General features: G+C 40.7%; 1 protein-coding gene across 1 annotated transcript; it reads left to right on the forward strand.

Moving 5' to 3' along the window:
- Positions 1-13,512: 13,512 nt before the first annotated feature.
- On the forward strand, positions 13,513-14,766 carry UBTFL1 (upstream binding transcription factor like 1; the record flags this gene model as incomplete). The annotated part of the gene is made up of 1 exon (XM_080689153.1): positions 13,513-14,766. The coding sequence occupies one exon, from the start codon at positions 13,513-13,515 to the stop codon at positions 14,764-14,766; it is 1,254 nt and encodes a 417-aa protein (XP_080545279.1).
- Positions 14,767-16,893: the final 2,127 nt, after the last annotated feature.

The following is a 16,893-nucleotide window of genomic DNA, read 5'->3' on the forward strand; positions in this document are numbered from 1 at the left end:
AGGGTTCATGTCTCACAGACACTCTGTGTGTACAGCCTTCTATGGTATCAGTTAGGAAACAGGACAAACTGTTTTAATCAAGATCCTAATGTGTGTGTGTGTGTGTGTGTGTGTGTGTGTGTGTGTGTGTGTGTAAGACAGATTGACAGAGAAATTGATATATATTGGGTACAATTTCCTTTGCAATATCTCTGTTTTTGATTCATATCTTTGCATAAATAAAATTTGTGGGAGGCTATTTATTTGAACTAAGCCACTGTGCTAAGCCTAATATGAGTTTTAGTTAATTGTAAAAGACTCTAACCCATTAACCAATTAAGTTCTCATCAGTAAATTGTGTCTAAATCTCATTTCTCTTTTCTACAAATGCTCTCAGGTCTTGTCTTTGATTCCAGTTCCCTGAACTTGTTTTGGTCTGGGGACAACCTACTAGGAAAATTGATTTTGACTTGTTTTGCTCTTAAGGAACCCAAGGTGCTCCACCACTGAGCTACCTCTCTAATCCCTATCATGCTTTCATTTTGAGATCCTCACACCTCAGCCTCCTGAGTCACAGAGATGTGTCATTCTGCCTGGCCCCTCTAATACTTTTGAATTTAAGATTTTATTTTTGATTTATTAAAAAAAGCAATAACAAATTGTGTGAAGTGACTAATTGTCTTTTATTTCCAATGTATATATTTGATCTCATCTCAAAATAGAGAGGTACAGAAACAAAACAAGAAATAGGTGCTTACTGTGGTGGGTGTAAGAAAGCAGTTTGTTCTTATAAGGTAGTTTGAATAGAAACAAGGAAATGGTTAAGACACAGTGGATTTTTTAACATCACATTTTTTCCTTGTAAAGGATACAACTTAGAGTGTTCCTTAGCACGTTTTCTAAAACTGGCCTGTTTGGGCATTTGGCTATTACCTCCCTCTTGCCTTCTCCAAAGTTCACATAAACAACATAGCTTGATTCAGTGACATGGAACATGAGTATGTGTGACTCCATTTTAGTGTGTGCCACTCCATTTTAGTTTAGTTTGGACAACTGGAAAGCTCAGTTCCAACCAGCAGACTAATAACATTTTATTTAATAGACATAAGCATTAAGTTAAAATTTGTCTAGAATTTCTATAATTTTTTTTCAGTACTTGGATTAGAACCCAGGGGCATTCTACCTCCAAGCTATACCCCCAGCCCTATTTTTTATTATTTATTTTGAAACAGGGTCTCAATGAGTTGCAGAGGGCCTCACTAAGTAGTAGCTGAGGCAGCCTCCCAAATGCTAAAAGAATTTCTATGATTTTATGAGAATAAGTTTTCATTTATTAATTTTCCTCAAAAACTGAGGCAGAAAAACAAAAGGCTAGGCCAATCATATCATGCATATTGTTGATTTTTATTTATTTTGTTTTTATGGGTGCATTGTATTCTCACATCATAATATAGTTCAGAGTGATAATGCCATACATACACATAGCACGTACTTTGGTACTGGTATTTTGAAACTGAGTCATGCTAGGTTGCTGAAAATTTTGCTAAATTGCTGAGACTGGTCTAGAATCTGTGACTCCTGTCTCATCTTCCCACGTACTAAGATTACAGTGTGAGTGTGTGGTACTAGGGATTGAACTGAAGGGCACTCTACTTCTGAGCTACACCTCCCATCCCTCAGCACTTTGTGTTGTTGTTGTTGTTGTTGTTGTTGTTGTTGTTATTATTATTATTATTATGTTATTTTTATCCTCTTTAAATTGCTAAGGTTGGTTTTGAACTTTCAATCCTTCTGTTTCAACCTCCCAAGTATTGTGATTATAGGCCTGTGACACCACACAGGGCAAACATTTTAATTTTAAAAGGAATTTTACAATTAAAGTTAGAAGCACAAAATCAACTCTTTACATTTCAGGGATTCTGTTGGGAAGCCTTTTATTAAGATCCTTCAAGTCCCAAGAATTGGGATTACAGATACAGGTTACCATGCTGGACTCTCTAGATTTTTAATATGTGAACTCAGAGCATTCTACTTCTTAGCTTTAACCCCAGCACTATTTTATTTTTTATTTTGAAGTAGTGTCTTCCTAAAATTTTGAGGTACTCACTAAATTACTGATACTGATCTCCAACCTGAGCTCTTCCCATATCAGCCTCTTAATTAGTGGGATTACAGGTAAGTGCTACTACCATTGACTTAACTGGCTACTATGATACATTTTATTGCTAAGTGGCTGAGGCTGGCCTTGAATTTTGAATTGTCATGTCTCAGACTCCCAAAGAGTTGAGATTATAGACATGGCCAGCTGCTCCTGGCATCATTGTTGTCTTTAAAATCCATGAATTTAGCCAAGTGTGGTGGCACATGCTTGTAATCGCAGGATTTGGGAGGCTGAGACCAGAGGATCACGGTTCGTGGACAGCCTCAGCTATTTAGTGAGGCCCTCTGCAACTTAGTGAGACCCGGTTTCAAAATAAAAAATAAAAAATAGGGCAGGGGATGTAGCTTGGCAGTCAAATGCCCCTGGGTCCATCCCCAGACCCACTTAAATGAATTTATAGTAGAAAGGATAGTAATATTTGAAACAAATCTAGGGGAAAAGGAGAAAACTCATCCGAGGAAGGATGCAGTAACCAACGTTAACTTGTCCCAAGTTGAGCAACATTAGCTACAGTCAAAGGTTGGAATCTAGCTGGGCGTGGTGGCACACGCTTTTAATCCCTGCGCTTGGGAGGCTGAGACAGGAGGATCGCACGGGTTCGAAGCCAGCCTCAGCTACTTAGTGAGGCTTTCAGCAACTTAGTGAGACCCTGTTTCCAAATAAAGTATAAAAATGGTCTGGGAGTATAGCCTGGAGGTAGAAAGCTTCTGGGTTCCACCCCCAGTACCACCCAAAATAAATAAATAAATAAATAAATAAATAAATAAATAAATAAAGATTGGAATCTAAAATTAAAAGTGAGCTGGGCATGGTGGTGCACACTTGTAATTCCAGCATTTGGGAGGCTGAGACCTGAGGATTTCAGTTCTCGGACAGCCTCAGCTACTTAAGGAGGCCCTCCGCAACATAGTGAGACCCTGTTTCAAATTAAAGAATAAAAATTAAAAGTAAAAAAGGGAGAGAAATGTAGAGATATATGACAACTCCAAGTTGCATTAAGGCATGAAACTTCATATTCTGGGTAAGTCAAACACACAAGAAATCAAGCAGAGATACCAGAAATTGGAACTACCCAGTTAATAATGTCAAACATCAGCCGGGCGTGGTGGTACACACTTGTAATTCCCAGCATTTGGGAGGCTGAGACCGGAGGATCTCGGTTTGCGGACAGCTTCAGCTACTTAGTGAGGTCCTCTGCAACTCAATGAGACCCTGTTTAAAAATAAATAGAAAATTGGGCAAGGGCTGTAGCTCAGAGGTCAAATGCCTCTGAGTTCCATTCCCAGACCCTCAAAACAATAAAATAAAATAAAAATAATGTCAAACATCAAATCCAATAGTTATTCAACACTTTATTCTCAAACATATTTAGTCTACTATCAAGTAAAAAGATCACAGTGTATTTTTTTAAGCGTGGAGTCAGAGTCTTACAGACTTGCCCAGGCTGGTCCAGAATTTTGATCCTCCTGCCTCAACCTCCCAAGTAGATGGGATTAGAGTAGTATGCCTCCACACCCTAATCCAATAAATTGTATATTCACAATCAATATTTGCCACTAGGTGTCCGGCCACTGATCCGGATCCAGGAAGCTCAGCAGCCAGCCAGGCCCGGCTGCAGCCTGCAGCCCCTGTGCAGCCTCCAGCACCCCTGTGGCCACGAGCCCTTCCTGATCCGCATCAGCGGCTGTTTGGCCAGGGGCAAGTCTTCTGTGTGGGCCAAGATCCTGCAGCTCCTGGGGCAGAACAAGGCGGGCTGTTGCCAGGAGTAGGTGGTCATCGCCAGCCAGGACGGTTTCTACCGTGTCCTCACTTCAGAACAGAAGGATGAAGCCCTGAAGGGCCAGCTCAATTTTGACCACCCAGACGCCTTTGACAAGGAGCTCATCTTCTATACACTCCAGGACATCTCAGCAGGGAAGATGGCCCAGACACCTGTATATGACTTCTTCTCCCATTCCCAACAGAGGAGGTGCTCACTGTCCACCCTGTGGGCCTGGTGCTCTTTGAAGGGATCCCGGCCTTTTGCTCCCAGCAGGTGTGAGAACTGTTCCAGTTGAAGCTCTTTGTGGACACAGATGCGGACACCCAGCTCTTCGGAAGAATATTAAGGGACACCCGAAAACAAGGGAGGGACCCTGAGCAGATTTTTATCTCAGTTCCTTAGGTCCCTCAAGCCTACTTTTGAGGTGTTCTGCTTGCTAACAAAAGAGGATGCAGACAACATCATTCAAAGGTGCAGACAACCACCAGGCAGCACATTCAGCGCCTGCTCCATGGTGTGCTTTCTAGGCTTGCAGTCCCAAGGTCAGCTTTAGTGATGCAGCTCCCTGAAAGAGGCCACCATCGAGTCCACAGCCAGGGGCGCTGAAGGCTTCTCACACTCAGCCTGTCCCCACTGACACAGTCGGGTCCTAGGGTTGCATCGCCTTACACACCTGCCCCAAGACATTACTCTACTTAAGAAAACACCATTAAAAAAAAAATCACACCACGGAGTTGAAATGCCTTTAAATCTTTTATAGCTTTTTTTTTTTACATATATTTAGGGTTTTTTTTTAATATTTAGGAGCTGGGTGTGGTGGCGCATGCTTGTAATACCAGCATTCAGGAGGCGGAGACCAGAGGATAACGGTTTGCAACTCAGTGAGACCCGGTTTCAAAATAAAGAATAAAAAATAGGGCAGTGGTGTAGATTGGAGGTTGAATGCCCCTGGGTTCCATCCCCAGACCTGAAAAAAAAAAAAAAAAAGTATTTAGGAACATCGACAGCAAACTGAATTTGATCCTGTTCTCAAATGACCAGCTGTGCCAGTGACTACTAGTGATACTTAACTATGAAACCAGTGTGTGTGTAATGTTATATACATGTGTGTGTGTGTGTGTGTGTGTGCGTGTGTGTGTGTGTGTGTATGTGAATCTACAATAAATATAACCAATGTCATTGTAAATGGGGTTCTCCTTTTTGGAGGTAGGAGGGCTATTCTGGATTGAACTCAGGGAAATGCTACCTCCTAGCTACTACTCCAGCCTTTTTTATCTTTTATATTAAAACAAGGGCTTGCTAAATATTCTGAGCCTGGCTTCAAACCCAGAATCTTCCTGTCTTAACCTCCTCAGTACTGGGATTAAAAGCATGTATCCCCACACTCACCTTAAAACCATGTTCTTTAAAATAAGATATAAGCTGGGTGTGGTGGCGCACACTTGTAATCCCCGTGCTTGGGAGGCTTAGACAGGAGGATCGCACAGGTTCGAAGTCAGCCTCAGCTACTTAATGAGGCTCTCAGCAACTGAGACCCTGTTTCCAAATAAAATATAAAATAGGTCTGGGAGTATAGCTCTGAGGTAGAAAGCCCCTGGGCTCCACCTCCAGTACCACCAAAATAAAATAAAATAAAATAAGATATAAGAATAATTAGCCCGGCATAGTGGTGCACGCTTGTAATCCCAGCATTCGGGAGGCTGAAACTGGAGAATCATGGTTCGTGGACAGCCTCAGCTACTTAGTGAGGCCCTCCGCAAGCAACTCAGTGAGACCCTGTTTCAAAATAAAGAATTAAAAAAAATAGGGCAGGGGATGTAGCTTGGCCGTCAAATTCCCCTGGGTTCCATCCCCAGACCCGCTTAAAAAAAAAAGGAAGATTGGATTCACTATTCCTGCTTCCTTCCGTTACTGTACTGGAGGTCCTAGCTAGCACAATATATCAAAATGTTGAGGGAGGAAATGTGGGAGAGAGAAGAAAGTAAAATTATTTAAGACTGGAAAGAAAAAAAAAAGTTAAGTAGACCTAACTGAAGGGGAGGGGGAAGAGGGAAATTCCCTAAGGTACATTCATAAGCATATCAAAGTCAATTAGTAAGACAAACAGGAGAAACAGAAAGGGGGGAGGGAATAGGGTGGGAATTGCTTAAGGGTTAATTGAGTGATGTGTGCATGTATGCCTCTACCGTCTTGTACTCCATTAAGATGTATGACTACAATGCACAATAATACAACAATAAATTTTTTTAACCATTAACCTGTTTATGTTGATTATCTCATTTCAAAAAACCATGGGCCAAAAAATCATTAGAAAAAAATAGAAGAGGTAGGAAAATATATTTCAGATTAATTCTGTATTTCAAAATAACCAGAAGAGTATGAAGGTCCTCAAAATATAGAAGTGACTGTTTTTAAAGACCTAAAAATGCTAATTCTGTGATTTTATCATTGCATATTATATAAATATATCATACTATAATACTCTGTCCCATAAATGTGTACAAATACTATATATGAATTTATAAATAGTTACAAAATCTTTTTTTTTTTTTTTGAGGGTCTGGAGATGGAACCCAGGGGCATTCGACCTCTGAGCTACAACCCCTGCCTTATTTTTTATTCTTTTTAATTTGAAACAGGGTCTCACTAAGTTGCAGAGGTCCTCACTAAGTAGCTGAGACTGTCCGCAAACCGTGATCCTCTGGTCTCAGCCTCCCAAATGCTGGGATTACAAGCGTGCGCCACCACGCCCAGTTTACAAAATAATTTTGAGATCTAAGAAACCTCAAATGTTCTGCTTATATCACTCCAGGTTTGTTTTTTGTTCCCTCTCAATTGAATGGATTTTCCCAGCCCAGTAGTTGAGGCTGTCCACGAACTGTGATCCTCCGGTCTCAGCCTCCCAAATGCTGGGATTATAAGCATGTGCCACCACGCCCGGCTCTATTTTTATTTTTATTTTGAAACAAAGTCTTACTAAGTTGCTGAGGCTGACCTTGAACTTGTGATCTTGCTGTCTCAGCTTCCAAAATACTGTGATTTACAGTAGGTGTCACCAAGCCCAAACTTGTATGTTGGCTTTTGAGAATTCGAATCCTTTCTATTTTTTTTTTAATTGGTGTATTGTCACACATCTTAATGGGGTACAAGATGGTAGAGGCATGCATGTACACCTCACTCATTTAGCTCACCCCCAATTTTCACCCCATCCCCTGCCCCCTCTTTCCTTTTCATGTTTGGCTTAGTGATTGATTTTGAAAGGTTTATAAATGTACATCATGCTCTCAAATTTTGAAGACTCAGAAATCTACAAGCGTGTCTTTTGATTTAATGTGGGAAGTCTAACTCATTCTTTCTTTCCTTTTTTCTCTTTTCATTGGGGTAGGGACTAAGCTTATAACTCCCTAGCAGAGCACATGCCTAGGACATAGGACGTCCAACATTCAATCCCTAGCAGTGCAAGTAATAATAATAATACTTAAATCAGACAGCAGTAGGAAAGAACAGACAATTCCAAAAGCTCCTATGTTAATTGCAAGGTAATGTTAAAAAATTACACAAATTTGGTGTCAAAATTTTAACTAGTTTTTCAGTTTTAGAATTTCATAAGGTAGAGAATGAGTGTTCCAATGAGATGAACATAGGACTTTGGAATTGCAAAGGGTCATAGACAGCAGCAACAAAACTAAGAGCACATTGACTACTTCCAAGTTACTTCCAAATTACTTCCAAGACATGTAGAGGAATAGAAAAATAAGCTATTGGATAATACCAGGTTATTTAGAATTGGCCTTTTTAGAGTATAAGGATTAAGAAAGAGGGAGCTTCTAATCATGGCCCTTGAAATTTACGTGTTTGTGGAAATTTGAGCTTTTTCCCTTTAGTCATGATTCTAGGGAGTCAGATTAAGCAGTTTGGTTCACTTTGATGAGGGGTGACTCCATTTTTAGTTTTGTTTTTGTTGATCTGACCCAGGATTTCACACCCTCTACCAGGGAATCCCAGCCTCAGCCCCTCCCTTTTAATTTTTATCCTGGTGTTTTTGTCATAGTGCACAAGCTTAGTCCACAATGATGGCCTCTTGTGATTTTTATTTAACATTAAATTTGTTTTTGTTAGAAGAATAATATTGGATTCCCTGAAATAACTCGATGATAATCTAAATGCATTTGATTTAGAGAATGATTCCTTAAGTTTTCATTATTGCCAGTGAGACTTGATCCTCTCTGCCTTTAGGTCTGTCAAATATTTTTTGTTGTTGTTTTGTTTTGTGGTACTTGGGGTGGAACCTAAGGGCTTTTCTAACTTTGGTCTATACTCCCAGACCTATTTTTTTTATACTTTACTTGGAAACAGGGTCTCATTAAGTTGCTGAGAGCCTCACTAAGTAGCTGAGGCTGGCTTCAAACCTGTGCGATCATCTAGTCTCAGCCTCCGAAGCACTGGGATTACAATCGTGTGGCACCACGCCCGGTTTTAGGTCTGTTAAATATTTTTTAAAAAGAGATTAAGCTGGGTGTGGTGGCGCACGCTTGTAATCCGCGTGCTTGGGAGGCAGAGTCAGAAGGATCACGCAGGTTCGAAGCTAGCCGTGCTGGCTTAAGAGACCCTGTTTACAAATTTTTAAAAAAGTATAAAATAGGTCTGAGAGTGTAGAGGGTTTCCAGGAACCCCAGTACGACCACCCCCAAAAGAGAGAGGGGGGGGAGTGTAACAATCCTGAATGTGGTACTGAAGTATTTCGCCTCTTATTTAAGAACTTCTAGGTATTGGGAGACAGCTATAAACAACATTCTTGATTTCATAAAAGCTAAAGTTTAACTGGGAACAAATATAAGAATCTTAGTTGCGATTTTGATTAGTGGTTTGGAACAAAGAAGGAAACTGAGGGAACATACAATGAATATAATTTTTTTTGGTAGTACTGGGGGTGGAACCCAGGGGCTTTCTACCTTCGGGCTATACTCCCCCCCCCATATATATATATATATATATATATATATATATATATATATGATTTATGATTTTTTTCCCAAGCTTTGGGATTACAAGTGTGCACCACTACGCCCAGCTCAATGAATATAAATTAATGTTAATGCTAGAGTAATAATGCTAAGATGGACTTTAAGGTAATTAGGGCGTGGTGGGTGGGGATTACAAGGTGGGAATGCCTTCAGATGACATAAAAAGCCACTGAATTGAGTGAGAGTAAAAAAGCAAACCTGGAGTAAGGTAAGTGAATGTTTGTTATTTTGTAGATCTCAAAAATTATTTTTATAATAATTTTATTGGTACTTAATTGTATGTATGCATAGGACATGGTATTGTGATTTGACATACATGTCAAAAATCTGGGTCATTAGAACTTCTGTGCTTTCAAATATTATTTCCGTGTTGGAAACCTTCAAACTCTGTGGAGGGGGCACGTACTGGAGACTGAAGCCAGTGAAATTCTACCTCTGAGCTGTAACTCCAGCTCTTTTTATTTTATTATTTGGAAACTGGGTCTCACTAAGTTGCTGACAGCCTCACTAAAATGCTGAGACTTGTTTCGAAGCTGTGATTTTTCTGCTTTTGTTTTCCAAGTATGGACATTACAAGTGTGGGCCACCATGCCTTGCCACCTTCAAACTCTTTTAGTTACTTTGAAATGTAAAACTAATCTGATGTATTTTCTTACCTGTGTTCTATTTTCTTCTAATGACTTGACGCATAGTCTAAATGGAGAATTCTTTTTTTTGGGGGGGGGTACTGGGGGTGAAACCCTGAGGCCTTCTACCTCCAGGCTATACTCCCAGACCTATTTTATATTTTATTTGGAAACAGAATCTCACTAAGTTGCTAAAAGCCTCACTAAGTAGCTGAGGCTGGCTTCGAACCTGTGGGGTCCTCCTGTCTCAGCTTCCCAAGCGCAGGGATTACAAGTGTGTGCCACCACACCCGGCTTAAATGGAGAATTCTTATAACCATTTCTCTCTATTTTTCTCTCTCTCTTTATTTATTTATTTTATTTATTTATTTATTTATTTATTTATTTATTTTTTTGCGGGTCTGGGGATGGAACCCCATTCGACCTCTGAGATACACCAGCTGCCCTATTTTTTATTCTTTATTTTGAAACCGGGTCTCACTGAATTGCAGAGGTCCTCACTAAGCAGCTGAGGCTGTCCGTGAACCGGGATCCTCCAGGTCTCAGCCTCCTGAATGCTGGGATTACAAGTGTGCGCCACCATGCCCGGCTTATTTTTCTCTCTCTTATTTAGGGAGGTGGGTATTGAATTCAGGGTCAATCTACTTCTGAAATAGAAGCCCTTTATGTATATTTTTTTGTTTGAAACAGGCTTTCTCTAAATTGCTGAGTAAACCTAAGATTTTCTTGTCTTAGTTTCCTAATTACTAGGATTACAGGCCGGAATCCCCATACCCTGTTTAAAAATGTTCTTTTTATTTTTTTGGTACTGGGTACTGGGATTGAACCCTTAAGTGTTCTAATTCTGAGCCCCACCCTCAGCCCTTTTTTAATTTTTTATTTTAAAACAAGTTCTCACTAAATTGCAGAGGGCTTCACTAATTAGCTGAGGCTGTCCAAAAACCATGGGCATTTGTCTCAGTCTCCCAAATAATGGAATTACAAGCATGCACCATAAAACCATTCTCTTTAAAATCACATAAAAGAATAAGAACATCTGGGCATGGTGGCACATGCTTGTAATCCTGGAAGCCTGAGTGCTGAGGATAACGGTTCAAGGACAGCCTCAGCTGCTATTTAGTGAGGCCCTTTGCAACTCAGTGATACCATGTTCCAAAATAAAAGAATAAAAAATAGGGCTGGAGGTGTTGCTCAGAGGTAGAATGTCCCGGCTTCCATCCCCAGTACCACACAGACAAAAAAAAGAACATTCACTATTTCTGCTTCCATTCACTACTATATTGAAGGTCCTAGTTAGCAAAATACATAATAATGATGAGGGAGGAAATATGTAAGAGAGAGTATAATGAAACTATAGGACTGGAATAAATTAATCTACTGATAGTCATTATCTTATTTAAAATCTGTGTCCAGCTAGGTGTGGTGGCGCAAAGCTGTAATCCTAGTGCTTGGGAGGCTGAGAAAGGAGGATCGCAGGTTCAAGGAAAGCCTTAGCAACTAGTGAAACTCATTAAACTAGCACTATTCTTTCTCAAAATAAAAATAAAATAGGGTTGGTGCTTGCTCTTAACTGGGCAGTGTGAATCTCTGATGTCTCTGATGACTTTTTATTTTAATTTTATTCTTTGTGGTTTTATGGTACTTGGGGTTGACCCAGACACAACTGAACTCTGAGCTATACCCCAACACTAATTTATATTTTCAGGAAATAGGGTCTTTCTAAGTTTCTGAGACTGGCTTGAACCTGTGATCCTCTTGTATCAGCCTCCTAGGTACTGGGAATATAGTTATGGGCCACCACACCCAGCTCTGCTAAATTTTTTGTTTGCTTGATTTACCCATAAGATAATCTCCTTATACAGTGGTGTGTTTGTCAGACATCTCTATATTTCTATCATTTTTTCTGCTTTTAAATTTAAGATAATTTGCCCTGTGACTGGTTAAAATCGATATATCTTACTGCATTTATTGCTTAAAATTATATACTATACTTCTCAAAACAACCATCCTTTTTTTTTTTTTTTTATTGTCGGTGGTAACAGGGATTGAACCCAGGGTGTTGCAAATGGTAGGTAAGTGTTCTACCACTAAGCAACATCCCCAGCCCTTTCTATTTTTACTTTGAGAGAGGGTCTTTATGGCCAGCATCCTCTTGGGGCTGCAGGTCGGCTCAACACACTCAAGCTCGGCACACTCCTGTGGTTTTGGCGTCTTTGAAGAAAATCAGCTCACTCTGCCCACCATGGCCACTAGCTTCCCGTTCCTTTTTTTTTTTTTTTTTGGTGGTACTGGGGTTCCTGGAAGCCCTTCTACCTCCGGGATACACTCCCAGACACCTAATATATAATTTTTTTTTTTGAAACAGGATTTCTTAAGCCAGCAACTTTGGCTTCCAACCTGCGCGATCCTCCTGTTTCCGCCTCCCAAACGCGGGGATTCCAAGCGTGCGTCACCACGCCCGGCGCTACATGTTGATTTTTATGGTAACAGAGGATCCTTGTCCTTAAGCTGTATGACTTTCTGGGACTAGTGTTTGTCAGGCTTCTTATGGAACATCCTGGGGACTTTAGGATGGTTTTCCAGGTCTGTAAGAGACTATGGTGCAGAAAGAAAGAGGCCAGGAGAGAAATGAAATTTTAAGATGCTTCTTAAATGTGTTTCTTCCTTCAGTGCCCTGTGCAGGTTCTTTGTAGATCAGTGTTTTGTGAATGAATCACAAGTTTCTGTTCTCACTTAGCCCTGCCCTGGCTGGTAAGACACCCTAATGCCTGCAAAAGTAGTTTGTTTGTTTGTTTGTTTGTTTTGTTTTTTGGCAATTGGCACTGAACTCAGAAATGCTTGGTTTATTTTTTTTATTTTTGTGGTACTGGGGGTTGAAACCACAGGCATTATAACCCTGATATATATTGATATATATATACTGAACTATTTTCTTATTTTGAAATAGGGTCTCAATCAGTTGCTCAGGGCCTCACTACATTGCTGAGGCTGGCCATGAACCTCCAATCTTCTTGTTACAGCCTCCCAAGTCCTGGGATTACAGGTGTACACAGGGTGCTGGCTTTTTTATTTTGATAAAATGTCTCGCTACCTTGCTGAGGCTGGCCTGGAAGCTGCAGTCTTTCTATCTCAATCTCCAAAGTACTGGGATTCCAGGTGTGCACCACTAGCCCAGGTTCAAGTTTTCTCCACTGATAGATATGGAGAGACTTTCTGAAAGAGCCACAATTTTTCTTAAGGCTTAAAGAGGATTTAAGGCCAAATACAATTATTTGAAAGAAGACACAATGAGTTTCACTAGAAAGAATTTATTCCCATGTGTAGGGTCTGGAAGCTTCTGAGTCAATAGTTTACGACAGATTCATGGTCCACCCATAGGAAGAAAAGTAGAGGTGTCTGGGATGCACGTCTGGGTGTCCTGGCTCTTCTCAGTCTGATTCCCACACTTGGGATACTACAGAGTGAAATTCCTTAACCTGTCGTCATTTCTCTTTCCATTTCTTCTTTCTACTCTGTCCTCAGGGCTTTGTGTTTTCTTAATCCTATTGAGTGAGGAACCCAAAATTCATCTTACTCAGTTCCGCTTCAGATTGGCTCTGCAGAGATTTGGTAGGAGGCTGGCTGAAGTGGGAAGTGAAGATTTTGAATTCTCCCAGTGCAGTATATATACACAAGGTAAGTAGAAATTTTATTTCCAAGTAGACAATACTCCATTTGTATTAATAAGAATAAATTATTCACATGAAAGAAATATTGAAAGGGCGGTGTGATCCTGCTCATTAATTCCAATGCAGCAGAGTGACTTTGTTCTCTTTCTCTGAAATACAGAAGAGCACACACTGCGGAAATTCTAAAGGCCAAACTTCTTGTCTGCTCAGCTGTGAGGGGAAGAAATCTGAGCTTTTGTTGGGCCATTTGCACTATTGAGACCTTGTGAGTGGCTCAGAGATCATTGTCAAAATGGCATCACCTCAGAGCCAGGGCTGCTGGTCCAAGCAAAACATCCTCAGGTTACTGGAATCTATAAAGAATAACATTCAGCCCAACAACAGGGAAGCTGGACTGAATGCAGCGACGCAGTCACAACTGGACTGGGAGAAAATAGCTTTTCAACATTTTTCTGGAGAGATGTGCAAACAAAAATGGTTGGAAATTTCTTGCAAATTGGGGAAGTTCCACACATTGGAAGAATTACTTGTCAAAGCCAAGAAACATGCTGAGGATTTATCTAAAGGCAAAATAGTCAAGAACCCTCCAGACTTCCCAAAGAAGCCCCTGACTGCTTACATCCGCTTCTACAAGGAAAAGTGGCCCCAGTACTCCCAGATGTACCCTAACCTGAGCAACCAGGAGCTGACCAAGGTCCTGGCTGAGAAGTATAAGCAGCTCCCAGAGGATTTAAGGCAGAAATATTTTCAGGATTTCCAGAAGGAGAAAAAGGAATATGAAGAAAAAGTGGCGCAATTCAGAAAGGAACACCCTGACCTCATCCAGGACTCTAAGAAATCTGGTGTTCGAAAGAGGTGCCAATCCAAAGCCCCCACAAAGTTACAAAAAAATGTTAAAAATGTGAGAGCCCTTCCAAAAACTGATACCATGTACAAGAAGGTAAAATTTAATGGAGAGCCCAAGAAGCCCCCCATGAACGGATATCACAAATTCCATCAGGATTTATGGTCAAGTCGGGAACTGCAAGTCTTGCCTTCGAAGGAGCGCATGGTGGAGATTTCCAGGCGCTGGCAGCGTGTCCCACAGAGCCTCAAGGAGCAGTACAGGAGCCAGGCTGAGGAGCTGCAGAAACAGTACTGGGTAGACCTGGATCACTGGCTCAAGAGCTTGTCCCCTCAGGAATATGCTGAATACAAAGAAAAGACCTGCGGAAAAGGCAAGAACATGACTAGGACAGGAGGCCCAAGCCCCCGGGGCACAGATCTGCCATGCTCACCAGCCAAGAGGCTGAAAGAAGAGTGTGGAGAGGAGCAGGGCCCACAGGCTCCAAGGACAGTCGCTACAGAGACAGTTTGGGTGGGGCCAGCTGTCCTCTATCAATCCTCATTCAGATCCAGCCAGAGTAAGAAGGAGCATGGGGAGGACAATGCAGAAAGCTCCTCCTCAGACTCTAGCAGTGCTGAGGAAGATGAAGATAGTGGGTCTGAGGGCAGTAGCTCCAGCTCATGCTCCTCAGGGGACTCCTCAGACCTCGAGTCTGTCTGAGCTTTCTTCCTATGCTATGTCGTGGTCAGAGAATTCCCAGCCTAAGTCCAGGGCATCCCCTTCAGAGGGGGTGACCTCTCCTTCCTGGACCTTTTACTTCCTTGCTCACTTCCCTCCCTCTTCTTTCTTCCTCCAGAAGTACAAAGGGTGGAGGCAGGGGAGAAGGAAATTGGAAGCAGTGCTCTCTGCATGAGGTGTCTAATCTTGAGAAGCAGACCCCTCAGAAAGAGTAAATATAGTATTAGCCAACTTTGCCTGGCTCTATCTCTAGTGCCAATAATAAAAATCTTTAGAATAAGCAATGAGGTATCTGGGCGTTGGGGAAAACACCGGACTAGACTGAGTATTCTTGAAGTTAGTTTTCCTTTTGTTTTCTGCCTTCTGGTGTTGGTAGGAGGATACCCGACACTAGACTGTGGCTCTTCTTCTGTGCAGTTGTCCCTCAGGACTTTTGAATTCAATCCAGAGTGAGGAGTATTTGATGGATTGTAGGGAATGTGCCTAAAGAATGTTGGCCTCTTTTTGGTATCACTCTCCCAACTTCTTAAAGGAAAAAATTTGGCCATTCCCACACCTGTAAGTGGGCAAAGTCATTGAGGCAGCAGTTTTTTTTATATAAGTATACTTAGCTCTTAGCATTCGGTGAGATTTGTTACTACTTTAAAATGTAATTGAAAAAATATATCACTCACTTAATTTGAATGAGCTTCTCCACAGAATCAATCTATTATGACTTTCTCCAAGTGGTGTAAATTCTTCCTAGACAGAAGTACCAAATTCTTCTTGCTGCCCCAGATAAATGAGTCTTACCCTTAATGTTCAGGATGGATAGCTATATAGATAGTTAGATGCACACATATGTATATATATATATATATATATATATATATATACCATATACATTCATATATAAGTACAGATCTCTGTGATTCTGAGTTGAATTCATGCATCAACATAAAAAAATCATTGATATTTTGTGTTACTAGTATTTTTGAAGATGTATGTAAATATAGGGCCTTAATATAATTTTCCCCAGAATATTTTATTCTTGTATTTTTCTTATAAATATTAGCATCACAGAGATTGTATCATTTTCATATACAAACCACTAAGTTTTGAGTGTTTTAATTTGTTATTAAATATCTTTTATGTATTTAAGTGGTCCATATGCATAAAATTAAACATATCAATAGGTTACTCTGTTCTGTTTAAGTAGATGTGTACACTGTGTAATGTTTAAATTTAGTTATGTATATTTATCTCCTCAGTTTATTTCATTAAGTACTTCATAATACTTTTTTCAGTTTTTTTTTTTCTTTTTTCGGGTCTGGGGATGGAACCCAGAGGCATTTGACCTCCAAGCTATACCCCCTGCCCTATTTTTATTCTTTATTTTTGAAACAGGGTTTCACTGAGTTGCAGAGGGCTTCCCTCAGTAGCTGAGCTGAGGCTGTCTGCGCACCGCGATCCTCCGGTCTCAGCCTCCCAAATGTTGGGATTACAAGCATGCGCCACCATACCTGGCTTTTTTTTTCCCTTCAGTTTTTTGAAAAGTAAAGAACATCATTTTTCTAAATGTCTTAGTGAATTATTATTTATAGATGTTTTTCAATATGAACACTTTCAGAAAATAATGACAATCTTTATAATTGCTGTACCTCCAATATCTTTCTGTTTCTCAAAGTGTTGAATAAAATATGTTAACAATTTTAAATTATAGCAGTGCTATATGTTCTTGACTTGCTTTTTATTTTATTTGTTTGTTTGTTTGTTTATTTTGCGTGTCTGGGGATGGAACCCAGGGGCATATGACCTCTGAGCTACACCCCTTGCCCTATTTTGTATTCTTTATTTTGAAACTGGGTCTCACTGAGTTGCAGAGGACCTCACTAAGTAGTTGAGGCTGTCTGCGAACCGCGATCCTCTAGTCTCAGCCTCCCAAATGCTGGGATTACAAGAGTGCGCCACCACGCCCGGCTTGCTTTTGATTTTAAAGCTAATGCTTTCTGGAGCCAGGTGTGGTGGCTCACATTGTAATCTCAGCACTTGCGAGGCTGAGACAGGAAGATCATGTAGGTTCAAAACCAGACTCAGCTACTGAGTGAGGCTCTCAGGAACTTGTTGAGA

The sequence above is a fragment of the Muscardinus avellanarius genome, assembly GCF_963383645.1.
Source record: "Muscardinus avellanarius genome assembly, chromosome: 1".
Taxonomy (NCBI): Eukaryota; Metazoa; Chordata; class Mammalia; order Rodentia; family Gliridae; genus Muscardinus; species Muscardinus avellanarius.